Source organism: Pristis pectinata, chromosome 18 (assembly GCF_009764475.1).
Source record: "Pristis pectinata isolate sPriPec2 chromosome 18, sPriPec2.1.pri, whole genome shotgun sequence".
NCBI classification, from domain to species: Eukaryota; Metazoa; Chordata; class Chondrichthyes; order Rhinopristiformes; family Pristidae; genus Pristis; species Pristis pectinata.
The window spans coordinates 38,483,858-38,504,852 of record NC_067422.1 but is presented as its reverse complement, the minus strand read 5'-3'; the positions used below and the strand labels follow the sequence as shown (position 1 = coordinate 38,504,852).

At 45.2% G+C, this 20,995-nt stretch overlaps 1 protein-coding gene across 2 annotated transcripts in view; it reads right to left on the bottom strand.

Moving 5' to 3' along the window:
• Positions 1-20,995, bottom strand: part of si:ch211-250n8.1 (uncharacterized) — a 75,286-nt gene that overhangs the window by 3,882 nt on the left and 50,409 nt on the right. The window contains exons 8-15 of one of the 2 annotated variants that reach the window (XM_052033188.1): positions 19,653-19,705; positions 12,760-12,892; positions 10,796-10,992; positions 9,859-9,904; positions 6,935-7,000; positions 4,353-4,409; positions 3,597-3,679; positions 1,518-1,612 (exon numbers count right to left, since the gene is read on the bottom strand). In XM_052033188.1, coding sequence (XP_051889148.1) covers positions 1,518-1,612; positions 3,597-3,679; positions 4,353-4,409; positions 6,935-7,000; positions 9,859-9,904; positions 10,796-10,992; positions 12,760-12,892; positions 19,653-19,705 — 730 coding nt within the window. Of the gene's footprint in view, positions 1-1,517; positions 1,613-3,549; positions 3,680-4,352; positions 4,410-6,934; positions 7,001-9,858; positions 9,905-10,795; positions 10,993-12,759; positions 12,893-19,652; positions 19,706-20,995 lie in introns of those variants that run through there. The other variant, XM_052033189.1, reaches the window with a different exon arrangement.

Here is a 20,995-nt window from a genome sequence, read left to right as displayed (position 1 = left end):
CATGACCTTGTGCAAGAATTGAAGAGGTTGTGTTGTATCACAGAATAGCCAGTACAGAGCAGGTTCAATGTACTCAGTAATCCTCTGCTCTTTCCCCAGAGCATCATTTTCCCTCCAGCTCCTCTTTGAAAGTAACTCCTGAATCTGGCTCCCCTTGGGCAGGCTGCACTCCAGATCATAACAAAGTCTACCTTTTCATGTTTACTCAACTTTTCTCCAATCTCCTGAAAACTGACTTTTAACAGTCCCCTTTTGTTGTTGGAAACAGTTTTACTCTTTCAATATCCCTTGAACAAATCTCCCCTCAACTGTTCTAAAGGGAAATCCCAGGGTCTCATTTGGTGTCCCTTTGGACACCTTTGGAAGCCTTTGGTGTCTTCTAATAAATGTCTTTGGCTTCTAATGCATTACTGCAGCACTCCCTCCAAATCTGCTCTGCCTTTCAGAGATCATGAGTGGTCTCAGTTCCATGGTCCCGCCTTTTCCCCCACTGTCCTCAGCTCCCTAAAGACAAAAGTCTGTCTGCCTCCGCCTCAAATATAGTCAATTATTCACCCTCCATAGCTCTCTTGATAAGGTGGTGGTAAGCCACCTTCTTGAACAGTTGTGTGGTGAAGATGGGGCCACAATGCTGTTGGGGAGGGAGTTCCTGGGTTAGATCCAGTGAAGATGAAGGAACTGCGATATATTTCCAAATCAGGATGGCATGTGACTTGCAGGGGAACCTGCAGTTGGTGGTAATCTTTTAACTCAGCACCACTTTTCTGGAATTACCCCATAATCCCTTAATTCCCTTTGTATTCAAAATTCTATTGAGCTTTGTCATGAATAAACTCAGTGACTGCCCCAGCCCTCATTTGGGTAGGGAACTCCCAAGGTTCGCCCTCCTCTGGGTGAAGGAAGTTCACTGGGCTTTGACCAGCGCTTGGAGTTTGTTTGGACAGGTCGGCCTGCCAAAGGTTAGTGTGGCCACAGGGAGACCAAGCTCTACCTGCAGATAGATTCCCCATACCCTCCTCCCTGAAGTTATAAAGTGCCTTGGGAGTCCCAAGGCTGTGAAAATACTCCTTAATGGAACAGCAACACGTTGCGATCAGGATGATCCGTGCAGGGGCACTAAGAGCTGGTGTCCCCTACATGCCTGCTCCCCCGTCCATCCATGCGTTGCTGCAGTGGGAGGTGTAGGCGAAGAAGCCTCGGAGAGCTGCTGCCCAGTGTGCCGTAGATTCCTCACTGAAACCTTTGCGTTCTTGGCAATGCTCATCACTAGAATCTCTGTGGTGCCAGAAGTCATCACTGTGCAGTCAATGGTGCCTGATGGTTCAGGGACCTTCAGCTGGTGAGAAGTGATCTGGAGACACAGCACTAATCGCAGGAGTCCACCTGCAGAGTATCACGGGACAAGCTCTGCGCGCATTTAGCTGTTTCCCAGACTAAACAGCCAGGGTTAAGCTCTGGCAAATATGTGAAGGAGAAAGACTGCCTTCCCATTCAGTTCCAGGTCCTCAGACACTTGCCTATCCTGGTGATAATTTCTGTCGCCTCCTTAGCCGAGCCGGACTCAAACACCAAGCAGTTAAAAGATGTCGTCTCAGGCATTTCTGGAGAGTTCCTGAAATAAAGCAACTCCCTTTTAATGTGCAATATTCACACACAAGGACATCAAATATTGCTTACAGCTCAATAAAAGCATAACAGAAATCCTGCAAGGGAGACTCTAGGGTTCTGAATTTTAGCAGCTCTTAGTGGGAGAATTCAGAGGGATGGTTGGTAGAGAAATTCTAGAACATGTTATCAGTAAAAAGGAAGAGGTGATAGCTGCCTGAAAGGTGGATGTCTCCCAGGCTGCTTTGGGAGAAAGGGAGGAGGCTGCTGGGACCCTGATAGAGACTCTTAAATCTTCACAGGTCACAGATGAGGTACCAGAGGACTGGAGGACAGCCAATGTGGGATCTGTATTCAAGAAGGTCAGTGGGGATAAACCAGGTAATTACAGGCCAGTGAGTCTAAAGTTACTGGAAAAAGTTCTGAGGGATGGGATTAACCTGCAGTTGGAAAGGCAGGGATTAAATCAATAGTCTTGTCAGTGGGAGATCCCATTGGTTAGACAGAACTTTTTCAAAGAAGTAAAAAATGTATTGATGACAGCAGTGTAGTTAATGTAGTCTACACGGGCTTCAGTAAGGCCTTCGACAAGGTCCCACACGGAAAGCTGACCTAAAGGGTCAGAAGTCCATGGGATCCAAGGCAACCAAAATTGGTTTGGTAATAGGAGGCAGAGGGAATGGTGGAGGGTTGTTTTTGTGATTTGAAGCATGTGATCGGTGGTTTACCACAGGGATCAGTCCTGGGACCCTTACTGTTTGTTATATATACATTAATGATTTGGATACCAAAGCAGGAGGTATGATTAGCAAGTTTGTACGTGATACAAAAGTAGGTAAGAGTTGACGGTGATGAGGGTAGTCAGATCAGTTGGTAAGATGGGCAGAGCATTGGCGGATGGATTGAATCCTGCTAAGTGTGAGGTGATGCACTTTGGGAGGACTGACAAGGGTAGGACATGGACAATGAATGATAGAGTCCCAAGGAGAATTGAGGAACAGAGCGACTCAGTGTACAAGTCCAAAGATGCCTGAAGGTGGCAGCACAGGTAGATAAGGTGGTGAAGGCAGCTGATGGGATACCTGCCTTCATTACCAGGCATAGAATACACGAGCAGGGAGACTGTGGTACAGCTTTACAAAACATTGGTGAGGTCACAGCTGGGGGGCTGTGTACAGTTCTGGTTACTGTGCTATGGGAAGGATGTGATTGCACTGGAGAGGATGTTGCCTGGGATGGAACGTCTCAGCTCTGTGGAGACTGGATAGGTTGGGTTGTTTTCCATGGAGCTTGTTAGCGGGACAGGGTAGGAAACTTTTCCTTATAGCAGAGGTATCCAAAACCAAGGGCATAGGTTAGGGTAAATGCAAGAGATTTAGGGAGGGTCTGAGGAAGAATATTTTTCATCCAGAGGGTGGCTGGAGTCTGGAACGGACTCCCGGAATGGGTGGTAGAGACACAGAATGGGATTAGCATAGGTAGGGATTTAATGACTGGCATGGCCATGATGGGCCAAAGAGCCTGTTTGTGTGTGTACAACTATGTAGATATGTGAATTCTCTAACTGTTGTACTATTGACACCATAGCATCAGGTTAGAAAGTGTGCTCAAAATTCTGGAAATGGGGATTAAACCCACAAACTTCAGCACTACCAAGTTGTGGCTATAGCTGCTGATGAGGACGCTGGGGCTGGGTACCAGGCAGCTCCCCAGTAAGGGAGATTGGGGGTATGGAGGGGTGAGGGGAACAGCAGAAGGCCAAGGGTTTTTTTTTAAAAAAATGGTAGCCTTCCCTTCACAGATGGTTGAATGCTGTTCAGGCATGGCAGCCATACTACAGGCAGTGTCCCAATGACCTGTGCACACTGTCTGAGAGACTTCTGTCTCCCTCCTGCCCAGCCAGGATGTGTGGGCACTACCTGCACCTACAGAGTATCCACCCACCACTGAGAGGCTCACGGTCCAAGTCTCAGTCAGAGGTCCCCACTTACGCCACACAGTAGGCAAAGAGAGTCTGCTTGTCGAGCTGGTGTCCCACCGAAGCGATTTCGGGGTAATGATGATGAAAGAGGACCTGAAATATCAATGAGCATAATATCAGAACTCTTAAAGATCACACTGAATAAAACAATGCCGCCCTCAAATACTGTTTGAAGTGCCTGGTGAGAAATCAGAGTTAAATTCCTGCAAGCGTTGGAATATAATTGGAAAATGAGTACTTATTTTCACACAGAGGTTGGTGGGTATATGGAATGAGCTGCCAGAGGTGGGTACAACATTTAAAAGGCACTTGGTCAGGTACATGGATAGGAAAGGTTTAGAGGGACTACGGGCCAAACACAGGCAAACAGGACTAACTTAATTAGGAAACTTGGTCAGCATGGACAAGTTGGGCTGAAGGACATGTTTCACTGCTCTGTGACTCTGGCTAGAATAGGGAGGGAGAGTAGAGGAAAATAAAACAAATCAGGAGTTCCCATTCTTGATGACTACACCCAGACCAGCCTAGGAGGGGTGCACAACGTACAGGTAGCTTCCTTCTGCATCTAACCTATCTACACCCATCCTGAGAATGGTTTACGGAACATGACAGTGAGACCTATTTAGCTATCCATTCTGGAGGTGTTCAGGGAATGCTTGATGCTCATTGTAACAACATCCCTCACCCTGATGTGCACACAATCAATATTTTATCATAACAATCACAGTTTTTAAACTGAACTATGGAGAGACTGAAGCCCAGTTACCTGTGATGAGTTCTTTATACAGATCACTTCTGTTTCCTTCACATCGAATAACACGTCCTAACAGAGACAAACATAATGGATGGAGTTACAGCAGTACTGGTATCAGTACCACCTGCCACAGGTACCAACTTTTTCAGAAAGGTCTATTTCTCAGATTTTGTTTTCAGGAAATTGGAAGTCTGCCTCTTGCCCCAAACACTTCTCTGCTCTTTTCTATAACATATACAGTTGTCACTACTTGGAATGGACATCAATGCAGACATAAGGCGGGCATAAGCTTACTATTTTCCTCTTCATCTGATTGACTATTGATATTAATGATGAACAAAATGGTGCCCAATCAATAGCTTTGAGGACTGGGTTACCCATTATGAAGAGCCAAGTTAGATCAGGCTGGTCTGTAGAGTTGGGCTGGGTGGATTTGGACCAAGCTGGACGGGAATGGGTGGGGTTGGGTCAAAGCAGACTGCCTTGTTCACGTTTAGCTTGATCCGGCCAGATTATAGTCTGCCTGAGAGTCGGGTGGCAGTGTGATTTAGATGGGAGAGGCCTGGAGAAAATTGTTTACACTCCAGTTTGCACTTTGTTTCCTCCAGGTGTTCCCTGTTTCCTTCCACGTCCCAAAGGTGAGCTGGTAGGTTAAGTGGCTCCTGTAAGCTACTCCTAGTGTAGGTTAATGACAAAAAGAATCCAAAGCAATGAGGATCCTTGAGCTAAAACGTTAACTCTGGTTCACTTTCCACAGATGCTGCCTGACCTGCTGAGTGTTTCTCACCTTTTTTTGTGTTTTGGTTCAGATTTCCAGCACCTGCAGTATTGAGATTTTCATCAATGCCGTACACATCGGGTTTGGGCACTTTATTGCATTTATTTAGTTCTAGTGCTGTTAGTGTCCAACGCTGCTGACGTCTTGTTTATTGCAAGTCCCCTTTTGCCCAGAAAGGCAACAGTGGAAGCATCCAAAATATCGGCTGAGGAAACTGATCCAGGAAGGAAATGAACTTGTTGGTACCTGTCCAATTCAGGGTAATGTCTGAGCGATTTGGAGAGGATTGTAATCTAATGAGCAAAAGGCATCTGGACAGGTACATGGATGAAGACATCTGGACAGGTACATGGTTATAGAGGAAGACAAGAGACTGCAGATGCTAGAATTTGGAGCAACAAACAATCTGCTGGGGGATCCCAGCGGGTCGAGCAGCACCTGTGGGGGAAAGGAACCCTGCATCAGGACCAAGAGTGGAGAGGTGAGATGGCCAGTCTAAAGAGAAGGGGAGCGGTGAGAAAGGATTCCAAGGCGATTGGTGGACTGGGGGGTGGGGGTGTAAGATGACAGGCAGCTAGTGCCAGGTAGGGGAGGGGAGCGGGTGTGGAGTTGGGAGACAGAGGCAGGTAAGTGATAGATGGAGGCAGACAAACAGAAAGGAAAATGAAAACAGATGGAGCAAGATGGGGGAGGGGAATGGTTACAGGGGAATACGGACCTAATGCAGACAAATGGGAATAGCGTAGACAGCATCATGGCCAGCATGGACAAGGCGGGCCGAAGGGCCTGTTTCTGTGCTGTACCATTCTATGATTCAATTATGAAGATTGCTCTCACCCTGAGTGTTGCTGTGGCTGCACCTATACAGGTGGCTGGCAACTATACCATCACACACTTGATGTGAGACTGCTATTGATTGGGCACCATTTTGCTTATCCTTAATATCAACAGTCGATCAGATGAAGATGAAATTAGTGAGCTTATACCTGCCTTGTGTCTACTTGATGAGGCTGGTAGATGGTGGAAAGCTTTCAGGGGTCAGCAGGTGAGCACTTGTCTCTTTTGATCACGTATTCACCTGCTGAGCGAAGTTATACTTCTGGTCAAAAGGTGACCATTGAGACACAGACAGTGGGGAACCTACTAAAGATGATACCACCAAACAGGAGATAATCAGCCTTCTTGTGTCGGGTGGTCAGTACCTGAGACTGAAGTGGTGTGAACGTTACACACATAGTCCATGCAGCCACCACAACAGGCTTTTCCCACATGAACCTACCCAAAAATCCCACATTTGAGAGGTTCCAGTCATTGTAAACGTTGGCCCAGAATTTCCACTTCTATCCCAATATGAACGCTGCCTCGCACATACGTTGACTTTAGCTCATTCACTCTGTCCAGCATCAAGAGGAAAGCTTCTGAGTTCCTCCTCTCCTGTATCTCAACCCACATTCAAAAGCTGCCTCTGGAGCCACTTCACTGCCACTGTCAAACACCTCCCCTCACTCTCCCAGTAGTGCTCCCTTGCCCCACAGTATCTCCCACCCACTTAGTTTTCTCTGTGCAGCTGTTGTGGATGGGGACTGCAGAGCTGTGATCCAGTAACGGTGGAGGGAGTTGAAATGCGTCCAGATCAGCCCAGTGAGCATCCTGGAAGGGAAACTGGGAGCTGATGGTGTTCCCTGTGCATCTACCTGCCTTACTTTCAATGGTACAGATACTGTAAAGTTACTACAGTTGGCTCTGGTGGAGCTAATCTGTGCCATCATTGTGTCCCATTACTCTTACTTATTGAGTGACCTTTGGGTAACCTTACCTGTGGCATTAAGTTTTGCTGCAGGACTTTCTCAATTCCTTCATCCAGAACTTCTTTTCCACCATACTGCAAGAAAAGAACCTGTTAATTATTTGCGTCCCCAGTTCCTCAGTCTCCAGCATGCTTCTTGCAGAAAAATCTTCGATTACAGCAAATGTAATTACCCTAAAGCATTGGGATTGTGAATAATAATAAGAGACCAGTTAAAACCAATATTGCTAGACCTCAGTACCTACTAAACCATGCAGTAGTATCCTTAATTCAAGTAGTTGAACAATTAACACAACTAGCATTTAACGTACAACAATATGTTTAGCCCTCGGAGTTTAATGTTTGGTTTATACTGAAGCCGTTTAGGCTTAATTTCTTGTGTGCTCTATTTTAGCAAACTGGTTGATGTTAAGTGTTTAATGCCTTTCTGTGCTGTTGTACCACACCCAATAACACAGCTAAAGTAAATATTGAAATTACACCTTCCCACACAAGCTCTTTGTCAACCACAGGAGTTCACCCTGCTCACACCACACCCCTCTCCTGGGCGTTATTAACCCACGCAGACATTGATAAGATTAGGATACTGTTAACCAATACTGTAGGAATTCAGGATGACAAGATGACCTCACTGTCTACAGCCCAGCTGCATTCTGTGAACTATTACTAACACCATCACCTTGCTTGCTGCCAGGAGCCTGTTCTACCCAGAAACCAGTCCAGCCCATGGCAGAGTGAAGAGCTGGATCAGAATCCTATACTGACGGTGAGATTTGTTAAAGGCAATGGGCTAGAAATTGTAAAATGCCTAAAGAAGCCCATCCCTGTGTTGGACACTCAGTCAGGCCCAAGGCAGGATTAAGTACAGCTGAATGGGCCTTGGCTAGAAAAATCTGTACAAAGTCCTATTGCCTGTGATGTCCCACCTCTGTGGAGATTGTGGACAGAGTGGGTTGGGGAGCAGACTGAGGTAGGAAGAGGAAAGAACACAAGAACATCCAAAAAACAGGAGCAGCAGTAGGTCACCTGGTCCCGAGCCTGCCCCGTCAATCAGTCTGCCCCAGACTTTAGCTTCTCTTCTGTGCTAGTTCCCCCAGCCCTCAGTTCTCCAACCTTTTCAACAATTTCTCAGCTCTCAGTATCCCCAAATATCCAGCCTCCACACTCCTCCAGGGTAGAGGATTCCAGAGATTCACAACGCTCAGTGATACAGCATGGAAACAGCCCTTCTGCCCAACTCGTCCATGCCAACTAGGGCACCTACCCGAGCTAGTCCCATTTGCCCGCATTTGGCCCATATCCCTCTAAACCTTTCCTATCCACGTACCCGTCCAAATGTCTTTTAAATGCTGTAATTGTACCCGTCTCCACCACTTCTGGCAGCTCGTTCCATACACCCACCACCCTGTGTGTGAAGAACCTGCCTTTACATTTTTCCCCCTCTCACCTTAAACCTATGCTCTCTAGTTTTAGACTCCCCTGCCCTGAAGAAATGTCTGTGACCATCCACCCTATCAGTGCCCCTCATGATTTTATAAACTTCTATAAGGTCACCGCTCGGCCTCCTTCGCTCCAGGGAAACAGTCCCAGCCTACCCAGTTTCTCCTTATAACTCAAGTCTTCCATTCCCAGCAGCATCTTTTGAATGTTTTCTTCACCCTCTCCAGCCTAATCACAGCCTTCCTATAGCACGGCAACCAGAACTGCATACTCCATGTGCAGTCTCACCAACGCTGTGTACAGCTGTAATGTGACGTCCCAACTCTTGTACTCAGTGCCCTGACCGATGAAAGCCAGCATGCCAAATGCCTTCTTCACCACCGTATTGACCTGTGTTGCCACTTTCAGGGAACTCTGAGAACATGTTTCTACATATCTTAGGTTTTAATGACAGCCCTTTTATCAGAAGATTCTGTGGAGACATTGGGGTGAGGTTCAGCTACAAATGAAGAGGGGTGGAAGGAGTCAGATTTGGCTGTGAAAATAACATGAATGGGAACGGGGGGGGTGGGTGGTGACGCTTGGCTGTGTTGAGTGTGGGAGGGGGAGCGACCCTCGGTTGTGGGGTTGAGTGGGGGATGGGAGGGCGAGCCCTTGTCTGTGGGAACGCTTAGTGTGAAGGGCTTGGGGTGGGGGCAAGGGTGAAGGCAGTGGCTCAGCTGGGATTCTCTGGAGACAATCTACTCGAGCCTGGTGCGATGCAATAGAGGGGAGGGAGAGATGATCGGTGCTACACAGGCAGTGATTGCTGGAGAGCTTCAACTGAATAGTCAGTGTACCCAACGTGACACTGCCAATCTGAACATGACCCAAATACTTGGGCTCTGTTTACTATTAATCAGCTGATATATTACCTCCAACCTCACACACCTTACCTCATCAATAATCTTTTATCTGGCACCTTATCAAATGCCTTGTAAAATCCAAACACACTGTCTCCACTGGTTCCCCTTCATCCACCTTGCTTGCTACCTCTTCAGAGGTTTCTCATTATCTTCAACTCCTTGGTTAAGCCCTCCTTCAGTGTCATTGATCTGGTAATGTGGTCACATTCCACATGTGACTTCTAAAGCCCCGCTGAAGTCACTGGAGATCACTGTGGAAGCCCAGTGATCAACATGTTGTGCACAATTTACACACAGTGCACAGAGTTCCTAAGCTGGGAGATGTGCTGACAATGTATAAAGCAGCTGATCGCATTTAGCACTGAAGTTTTTTTTCAAATTTCTGCTGTAGTGTGGTACACAAAACAATTGTGATACACATGGAACTTGTTGGTCTTTAAATCTAGTTCATTAAAATGCTAAACTTAAACCCTCAGCATTTGTAAAACAAAAACAGCCTGAGGTGTTGACTGCTAACCCCTCATGTGGCACTACGATCATTAGTTAATCAGTGTGGAGCACAGACAACTCACTGCTAACTGCATTTACCATTCCAATGTTCACCTGGCCCAAGAATCGCAGCGAATACAGCAACCTGCAGCAGAAAAAAAGTACTCAGCAGTGCATCCACAGAACTTCAGCATTAAACCATACTAAGCACAAGTGTTTAAATCACATCTCTCAGGGACCACTAATCCATGAGCAAAAAATTAAAAGAAATTCAAACTGGCAAACACAGGATGGTGCCTCTTGCTAATTACAGGTGCTCCCCAGCTAACGAAGGCCTGATTTATGTACAGCTCATACGTACAAACGAGCATTTGGGAGGCCGGCAGGATGGTTCTTGGCTGCTGCAGGGCTGCAGACATCTCCTGCTGTGTAGGAACTCTGTTTGCAGCCGTATTTCTGAATGGGGAGCTGTTCAGGTAACAAACTGTTCTCAGGCATGGAACCCTGTTGTAACCTGGGGAGGACCTGTGATGCTGACCTAACAGCTGGATGAGTGTTCACTCATATCACCTAATACCACCCCATCCAACTTCAATCCCTGGTTACCCAAGCTTGCCCTTACTGTACAAGGGGACAGTATGGTTAGTGTGGAGGCAGCTGAGCCAGTGAGGTCTCAGCCTTTGGGACCAGAGACACAGGCTCCTTGTATCTAACACAGGAGCTTAAAATGAAAAAGGGCTGAGATAGTTTAAGAGGTTTGGAGATGCAATTAGCTATTATGTTTGGCATTTTCTTTAACCTCTTCAAGAAGAGAGAATTTGGAAGAACAGAGAAGGGAATCAGTTTTATTTGGATGATTAAAGCCAGATCAGTGGTGGTGGGGGGGTTGGGGGGGGGGGGGTGGAGCTGTTGGGGGACCAACCAGCCTGCCTGTAAACTAAGTGGACTGCTACCTTTAGCCTCCGAGATTTAATCCATGGCAAGAAAACCTATGGCACAGGTACGAGAGCAAGCTTTGAGTTGGCTAGATTCTCACCTGTCATCTTGCAGACTATCTTCTGACGTCCCCTTGTTTGATTTGTTATCATACTGAAGCTGAAAGTTGGGGATCTCTTTCTGCATCAGCTGGAGGTGAGGGAGCATGGGTCTGTACACAGACCCATCATGCCACTTCCAGTGAATCATGTGGAAACTTAATGGCTTTCCTCGAAGTTTCTGTAAAACTGTTTGAGCCTAAAGTAATAACAAATGGAAAACGTCATGGTTAGAAAAGTCAGGAATTTTTATTTTAATCTATTCGCTCATAAGATGTAGACACCACTGTAGACACTGTCAATTATTGCCCATCCTCAAGGAGGAGGTAGCTAAAAACCAACCGGATTGGTGGGTCTGTAGTCACACATAGGCTGGACTGGTTAAGGCAGCAGATTCCCTACCTCAAGGGCATTAGTGAACAAGATGAGTTTGTGATTGCAATCTGGACGTTTTGAGATTACCATTTACTGAGACCAACTTCCCTGTCTAACCCCTGATTTATTTAATTTAATTTGAATACCCAGCTGCCATGATGGGAATCAAAGAAAAGAAAAAAATCCTTTTATCAATGGTTTGTACTTCTGGCTGCAAGTCAAGTAAATTAACCACTATGTTACCGTTTCCCTTCATGTTTGCCCTTTCCAATTTTCTCTTGAATTCCTCGCTGCCTTCCTCTGGCTTCCCTTGCTGCCCAGATGATTGAAACTCTCTGGCTTTCACCCAACTCTTCACAAGTAAACCTAGACTTAGCATGGGGACTTAGGGAATTCATGATGTTAAATGTGAATATTTAATAACAGCTTAATAAAGTGGATAATAAAGTGCAAAGTACTAAGATTAGGTGGAAGTTAATTCCCAACAGTGATAACTCAGTCATCACAACCATGTGGGCTTGTGTATTAGTTCCCATTAACGAGTTACACAATCCTGTGCATTGGTAACAGGACTCTCAGTAAACAAACAACATGCTATAAATGCGTGAGAATTTCACAACAAATGTTTCATATCAGACGGTGAACGAAGTGACGAGGTTACCCTAGTGTTAGAGAGGTTCATTTATACAAACTAATGATTCAAGATGAAAGGCGGCAGCTGGTAGAACAGCTATTGGGAAGACTTGAAGGGTACAGAAATCGATGGGAATACTCCAAAGTAATTCTCCAGCCTTTAGCTACTTCACTGTGACCATCATTAGGCTGGAATTGGCTAGTTTGCTAATGATTATGATAGTGCTCAGTTCTATTTGGAATTTCTCAGATAACAAAGCATTTTGTGCCCACATGCAGCAAGACCTGGATGATATTCAGGCCTGGGCTACTCGCCGACAAACAGCTATTGTGCCACGGTTACTGGGAGCAGACAAAGATGGAGTTAGGGTTACAGCCAGATGAACTGTGATCTTAGTAAATGGCCGAGCTGGCTCAAGGGGCCAACGGGTCATCTACTCCTGTTCCTAATTTGTCTGTTCGTTAGCGCCAGGCAATACCATCTCCAACAGGAGAGTCTAACCAACTCCTCCCTTCAAAAAGCATTACCTGCAACATCCTGGAGTATCACTGACCAGAACCTTCATTGGACAAGTTACATAAACACTGTGGCTACACCAAAGATTAAAGTTTCTTTGACAGTACCTCCCAAGCATGTGACCTCTACCACTTGGCAGCAGTTGCTCAACAACATTGCCACCTGCAGTTCCCCTCCAAGATACTGTACATACGAGTATTTCTCACCATTTGGAGAGTATATTTCTCCTCATTTTTCCTACCAAGATTTAAAAAAATCATTTTCCCAGGTTATTTTGCATTTGCCAGATCTTTGCCCACTCACTTAACCTATCCATATCCCTTTGTAGTCTCCTTATGTCCTCTTCACAACCTATTCTCCTACCTTCTACTGTGTTGTCAGTAAATTTAGCAAACATGTGTGACTGATACCTTTCTTTGGCAATGAGCAAGAGGCACATACCTCTCCTACTTTAGCATTTCTCAAAGAAATGCCATTGATTCCATCGATAATGTCTCCTGCCTGAACACATCCGTCTGCTTCAGCTTGGCTTCCTGGAACAACCTCCGTTACAAAAATACGACCATCAGTATACCTGAAAGGCAATGCCAGCTGTCAGTGGGTAGAACTTCTGTCCAATGTCTCATAACAGAGAGTGATTGATATCAACAGGTAGGCTTTTTCCCCCCACCTTACTCTTATAGATTCAGACTAGAATCACCACACTGCATCTTCCATTATAGGGACTGAATGACAGAACAGTTACAGCACAGAAAAAGACCATTCAGCCCTTCACATCTACACCAGCTCCTTACCAGCACAACTTCTAGTTCCAGCCACTGGCCCTTTCTCCATCGCCTTCATAATTTTACCCCAACTCCCTCTCAAAGGCCATAATGGAACCCTCATCCACTACATCTACAAGCAGTGCATTCTAGATTCCAACCACACTCTTCATAAAAAGGTTTTCCTTCACCCTTAACTCTCTCTTCCCCTTTACTTCCACCTGTGACCTGTAGTCCTCGACTCCTCCACCAATGGAAGCAGCCTCCCACTGTTACCCAACCCCTCAGCATTTTATCTTTCTCTACCAGACTTCCCCTCAGCCTGCTCTAAAGAAAACAGTCCCCAGCCTCCTTAATCTATCCTTGTAACTGGAGCCCCTCATCTCAGGAACCATTCTCGTGAATATTTTCTGAACCCTCTCTAATGTCATAACATCCTATAATGAGGCGACCAGAACTGAATACAATGGTCTAGATGGGGGTGGACCAGTGTTTTATAAGGATTCAGCATAACATGTAACAATTAAAAACATCAGAACATCAGAGACAGACAGCTGGACAACATTTTGAAAAATGGCAAGAGAATGGAAACCCATCTGACAACCTTGAAATGCACTTCTTATAACGACTTCCAGTGATATTATAAATTAAAAGATCCATTATTTGGCTGGCATGGACTTTTTAACAAATTTGTGGGCAAGAAAATAGTGAGGAATGTTGCTAAGGCTACAGCACAAGACAGATCAGCTGGAATACTGGACAGAGGAATGGCAGGCACGGTAGCGCAGCGGTTAGCGTAACGCTTTACGGCGCCAGCGACCGGGGTTCAAATCCGGCCACCGTCTGTAAGGAGTTTGTACGTTCTCCCTGAGTCTGCGTGGGTTTCCTCTGGGTGCTCCGGTTTCCTCCCACATTCCAAAGATGTACAGGTTAGGAAGTTGTGGGCATGCTGTGTTGGCACTGGAAACATGGCGACACTTGTGGGCTGCCCCCAGATCACTATGCAAAAAGATGCATTTCACTTTGTGTTTTGATGTACATGTGACGAATAAAGATATCTTATCTTAAATGGAATTTAATCTTGACAATTGATGCATTTTAGGAGGGCAAACAGGGGATGGACATAAACAGTAAATGATAGGTCCCTAGGGAGTGTTGATGAGTAGAGGGACCATGGGGGTACAAGTCCACAGATCCCTGAAAGTAGCAGCCCAAGTCTTAAGGTGGTGAAGAAGGCATAATGGATGCTTGCCTTCATCAGCCATGGCACAGAATACAAGAACAGGGACATCATGTTATGGATGTGATTTAGCTGGAGACCGTGCAGGGGAGATGCACAAGGATGTTCAGATTCCGGATGAAGCACCTCCAAACTTCCTCAAATTTAAGTGAAGGATCAACAGTACCACTCCTAACTTTTTCCAAGTTTAAACATGATATAGTTTGAGAGAACCATTGAAAAGTAGTAGGGGGTATTGGATCCTTCCATTTAAGCAAAATGGATCGTTTGGCCATTAATGTAACAAAGGCAATCGTATGGTTAGTGGAGGCAGATAAATGGCCAGATTCTATCCTTGGTAAACCAAAAATTGCAGTGATAGGATGAGGTTGTAAATCAATCTTCAATACATTTGAAATAATGTTAAAAATATCTTTCCAATATTTTTCCAAAAGAGGACAGGACCAAAACATATGTGTCAAAGAAGCCACATTCGATTTACATCTGTCACATATAGAATTTATATGGTGATAAAAACGAGCTAGCTTATCTTTTGACATATGGGTCCTATGAACTACCTTAAACCATATCAACGAGTGTCTGGCACACATTGAAGATGTATTAACTAAATGAAGAATTTTCTTCCAAGTCTCTGTAGGTAGAGATGTCTGGAGTTCACTTGCCCATTCATTCTTGACTTTGTCCAGTGATTCTGAACGAATTTTCATAATTAAATCATAAATTATTGCTATCAAGCCCTTCTGACAAGGATTAAGACCTAAAATTTTTTCTGTAATTTCAGTTTTGAAAGGTGTGGGAAAAGAGGGTATAGTAGCTTTAAAGAATTTCTAATCTGCAAATATCGAAAAAAGTGTGATCTAGGCAAATTGTATTTGTTAGACAGTTGTTCAAAAGATGAAAAACAATTATCAATGAATAAATCACAAAAACACACTGTTCCCTTCCTTTTCCATATGGAAAAAGCTGAGTCAACTCTAGATGGATAAAAGAAAAAATTAGATTGAATGGGATTTGATAGATTAAATTTATTCAATCCAAAAAATTTACGAAATTGAAACCATATTTGTATTGTATGTTTAACAATTGGGTTAATCATATGTTTACTTAATTTGGTAAGTGCAAAAGGGAGTGGAGCTCCTAAAATAGAAACTAATGAAAATTCAAGTACTGATCGGGATTCAAGGTGTACCCATTTGGGGCATTGAATTACATCTGAATCTTGTGTCCAAAAAATTAAATATCTAATATTGATTGCCCAATAATATAATCTAAAGTTAGGCAAGGCCCTACCACCATCCTTTTTTAGTTTTTGTAAATATTTCTTACTTAGGCTTGGGTTCGGATGAAGCGCCTCAACCTGAAACATCGACTGTCTATTTCCCTCCATAGGTGCAGCCTGACCTGCCGAGTTCCTCCAGCATTTTGTGGAGATTTTCCAATCTCTTGTGCCTTCACCAGGATGTTGTCTGTTTTGGAGCATTTCAGTTACAAGGAGAGACTGGATATACTGGGTTTGTTTTGCTTGGATTGGAGGAGGCCAGGAATGACCCAGTAGAAGTATACGAGGGGATAGATAAGGTGGACAGTAAAAATCCTTTTCCTTTGGTAGGGATGTCTAACACAAGGCGGCATAGGTTTGAGGTGGGAGGTTTAGAGCGGATCTGATGGAGATTTAATTTTTTTTTAAAAAACACAGATATTCTCATGACATTTAAAAAGCATCTTGACAAGTACTTGAATCACCAAAGCATGGAAGGCTATAGACGTAATGCTGGTAAATGGAGCAATACAAAAAGCGCTGGAGGAACTCAACGGGTCAGGCAGCATCTATAGAGGGAAATGGACTGTCGATGTTTTGGGTCGAGATGCTTCATCAGGACTGGAAAGAGGAGAGATGGCCAGTATAAAGAGGTGAGGGGAAGGGGGTAGAGCAAGAGCTGGCAGGTGAGAGACGGATCCAGGTGAGGGGGGTGATAGGCAGATGTGACAAAGGGCTGAAGATGATGGAATCTGATAGGAGCACAGTGGAGCATGGAATAAAAGTAGGGAGGGGAGCGGGTGGGAGGGTTGTGTGGGTGACGGATAGCTGGAAAGGGTGAGGGAGGAGAAAGACAGGGTGATGGGGGCCAGTTGGATCAGGAGGAGAGAGGAAAAAGAAAGATAGGGGAAAGGGGACAGAGGAGAAGCGATTACTGGAAGTTCGAGAATTCTATGTTCATGCCGCAGGTTGGAGACTGCCCAGGCAGAATACGAGGTGCTGTTCCTCTCATCTTCACTTAGCCGTGACCTGGCAGTTGAAGAGGCCGTGGACAGACATGTTTGGTGTGGGAAGGGGAAGTGGAATTGAAATGGCTGGCCACTGGGAGATCCAGGCTGGTATGGCAGACGGTGCGAAGGTGCTGGACGGTACAGTCCCCGATCGGTGTCTGGTCTCACCAATGTAGAGGAGGTCGCACCGGGAGCGCTGGATGCAATAAATAACACCAATGGATTCACATGTGAAAGACTGCCTCACCTGGAAGAGCTGTTTAGGGAGGAGGTGTAGGGGCAGGTGTAACACTTTGCACGGTTACAGGGGCGAGTGCCTGGAGAGGGAGGGGGGGAAAAAAAAAAAATCGGTGGGGAGGGATGAGCAGATGATGGAGTCAGGGAGAGAGTGATCCCTGCAGAAGGGAGAGGAAGGTGTGCCTGGTGGTGGGCTCCCATTGTAGGTGGCAGAAGTTGCGAAGAACGCTGGTAAATGGGATTGGTGTAGATAGGTACAATGGGCAGCATAGACGTGGTGGGCTGAAGGGCCATTTCTGTGCTGTACAACTGATTATATGATATTGGCTCAGTTGTTGAACCTAGTAGCCACTGGAATCCATGGCATCTACTGTCAATTCTTATAGATTCAGGGTCCAAACTGAGATTGTGGCTGGTTAAACTTCTGGTACACGTCTGACACTGGGATAATCCCAGACGTCCAGTGCCACCCCAAAGTCATCATCATTCTAAGCCAAGAAAACCTGGCTTTGATTCCGAATGCTTCTGTCAAAGGTCTACAAAGTGGTCCAACACCTTGTTCTAAACTGGACAGAATTAATTTCAGCTGCCCTCCTGAATGTGTAGGTGACCTTCAGAGTACTGTTGCTCTGACCATTTCCTTGTTCTCACTACTGACAGCAAGGCATGACTCGAGAAACAGTCAACAACTTGGCATGACCTTCTCATATGCTGTCTGGTAGGAACACTAGTTACAGAAGCTGTCAATGGTCATTCAATGACAACACCCTTACACCCATCAGTAACTTAATATACTGCGATAGGTTTTTCAGTTCCATTTCTTTGTGACAAGATGAAGCTGAACAGTGATATTTAACATATTTGTAACAGGGGTCAGTCCTTTCAGTGGCATGCTTCACAGCAGTCATATCCTTTATGAAATTCTGGAAGTTCAATGCCAATGACTGCCATTGTTCATCTAGGCACCAACCCCAGGGAGAAAGCAAACAGAATATTCACAACTGATTTGGACCTACTAGACTGCTAATTATGAATTTGGAGCAACACACACAAAATGCTGGAGGAACTCAGCAGGTCAGGCAGCATCTATGGAGAGAAATGAACAGTCAACATTTCAGGCCGAGACCATCAGGACTGGAAGAAGGGCAGAAGCCAGAAAAAAGGGTGGGGGGAGGGGCAGGAGCATGAGCACGAGCTGGCAGGTGATGGGTGAATCCAGGTTGGGGGGGGGGGCGCGGAGTGTAGGTAGGTAGGTGGGTGGGAGCAGCAGGAATGGTGAGAGAAGCTGGGAGGTGATGGGTGGAAGAGGCAAAGGGCTGAAGGAGGAGGAATCTGATGGGAGAGGACAGTTTATGAATTTGGCATCTTTAAGATGGCAATTATAATGGCTTTCCATCCAAGTGAATAGCACTGTCAGGAAAAATCTCAATATCTCTTCTACAGAAGGCAACTTGCCCATGACCCACATGGGCATAACCATGGACAGGACATTCATTTCTCAACCTCTCTTTCCAACAATGACCAGAAGAGGAAAACTAGACTGAACCTGGTCTGGTTTGCAACAACATTGTGGATACAGCGCAGAAAGAGGCCCGAAGCCCATCAGCCACGCTGACTGTCAAACACATTCATTCTATATCAGTCCCATTTTTTTTATTCTTCCTACATTCCCATCAACTCCCCACAGACTCCACCACTCACCTACCTACACACTAGCAGCAATTTACAGTGGCCAATGAATCTATCAACCTGCGTGGCTTTGGAATATGGGAAGAAATCCAAGCACCTGGTTGAAACCCCCGTGGTCACAGGAAGCACATGCAAACTCCATGCAGACAGCACCCGAGGCCAGGGTTGAACCCAGGTCTCTGGTGCTGTGAGGCAGCATCTCTACTAGCTGTGCCACCAAGCCCTGCATTCACTCCGCCCCGCTGCAGAGATCTCTATTGCCTCATGGTCTGCAGCAATCCGACAAACTAACACCGCTATGAGAACAGTGTTAAGAACATTTAAGTTCACTCCAACCAAGTGGATTCCACCGACTTTTTAAAATTCATTTCTCTAGATCTGGGCATCCCATGAGAAGATGCGGTGAGCCACCTTGAAGTGCTGCAGTCCTTATAGTGAAGATACTTGACCGTACTGTTGGGGAAGGAGCTTCAGGATTTGAATTCATGACAATGAAGGACCAATGACACATTTCCAAGTTAGGATAGCCATTGACATGAAGGTGTTCCTGTGTGCCACTGCTGCTCTGTCCTCTTGTCCTTCTTGGCGGTAGAGCGTTGTGGACTTGGGAGGTGTGGTTGGACTAGCCTGGCCGAGTAATTGCAATGCATTTGGTAGATGGCACATACTGCAACCACAGTGCTCTGGCAGTGGAGGGACGAATGTTTAGTGTTGTGGACTGGTGCCAATCAAGTGGACTGCTTTATCCAGGACAGTGTCCAGGCTTGAGGGAGACAATCATTGGCAAGTATCAGTCAGATTGGACTGTTCCTGGTGTTAATTCTACATTATACTGTACTGCATTTGTCAGATATGCTGGCTCACTAAGTGTACAGACTCCTGTATACCAGGCAAGACAAGTTTAATCAAGCATACACAATTTGAACTCTCCTTTCAGCCCTGTGTGAGGCAGCAGAGGGTGAGAGGACTCATGGAAAGGTACCCCCAAAACAATCAATATCTACAGCTAAAATAGAAGAATACATCGACATGATGATATACTAACTGCACTCACACTGTAGATAGCTCCTTTGCATCATACAAGTCAATCAATTCAAATTTCTTGGTGTGGCTTCCAATTCAAAGTTGCATCTTACCTGAGTACCATTCCCAGCTCCCGACAAGGGACAGTGTCATACATCTCACACACCTGTACAAGAACAAGCCTGTGTTAGATGACTTCCCTGGGAAGTATACAGTACAATGTACCTCTCTGCTCCCAAATGTTCTTCAGAAAGAACCAATAAGGCTAAAGAGATTTGAAATTTATTGTGTAGTAGAACTACAATTAAAGGAAAATAAAACCGATCCAGTACACTTGTTCCCACCACGTATCATGAGTTAACTTAATCTAATATTCTCCTAAATGACTGACTACACAGTAAAGTTAAATCAAGCACACATAGGGTGGCAAGAAACATAAATTGCCCTTCACCCTTGGGACTGAGGGGGTTAACTTACAATGAATAAATCAAGCATGTCAGAGAGCCTATCGATATACAAACCAGTAGTTCCCAGCCTCAGTTCCTGACAAATACAGTAACTTATCTGTGTTGGGGAATACCACAGTTGGTCACAGCACCTTTGTCTAATGTGCCAGAAGACAAGAGATCATTATTCAATGATTGCAGTTGGAAATCAAATGGCTATAGATTAAAGCTAAAATATGCTGCAAATCCTCAGTAGGTCAGGCAGCATTGGTTGAGAGAGAAACAGAGTTAACACTTTAAATTGATGATCTTTCACTAGAACTTCAGTTTGCTGAAAGGTTATTGACCTAAATGTTTCTCCTTGCACAGATGCTGCCTGAACTGCAGAGTATTTTCAGCATTTTTGGGTTTTTAATTTCTGATTTCCAGCACCTGTGTATTTTTGATTTTCAAAATGGGTTTGGATGCTGGAAAATGGCTGAATGTGGGCTGCCTCTGGTGCCCTCCACATTAAGTATCCCTGCTGACACTCCCTGCCTAATTACCAGATGCAGAGACATGGGCTTTGCTTGTGAACCTGCGACTTAGCAAGAGGAAGGGAAATTGGGAGCAAAGTAAAGAGGCATGCCACTACAGAGTCTGGTCTCCATTTAAAAACATGTAGAGCGACCAATAGCATCACATGATTTAGAAGCGTGATACCAGAACAGAGATTTATCTGAAAAGGCTGAACAGGCTAGCATAAGGAAGGTGATTGTGTTTGAACAGGTAGATATAAAGATGTGTCCCAAAGTGAGACCAAACGATACAAAATGATCACTAGTAAATTCAATGGGGATACAGTAGAAACTTGTTGACCCAGTGATTGGAATGTGAAACTCCCCACTACAACAACTCAGACAAGCAGTACAGAAACATTTAAAGTGAAACTAATAAACAGGCAGGAGAAAGGAACAGAAAGATGTTCTGATATAATTGCAAAGAGGAACGTGTGCAATATAAATGCTAGC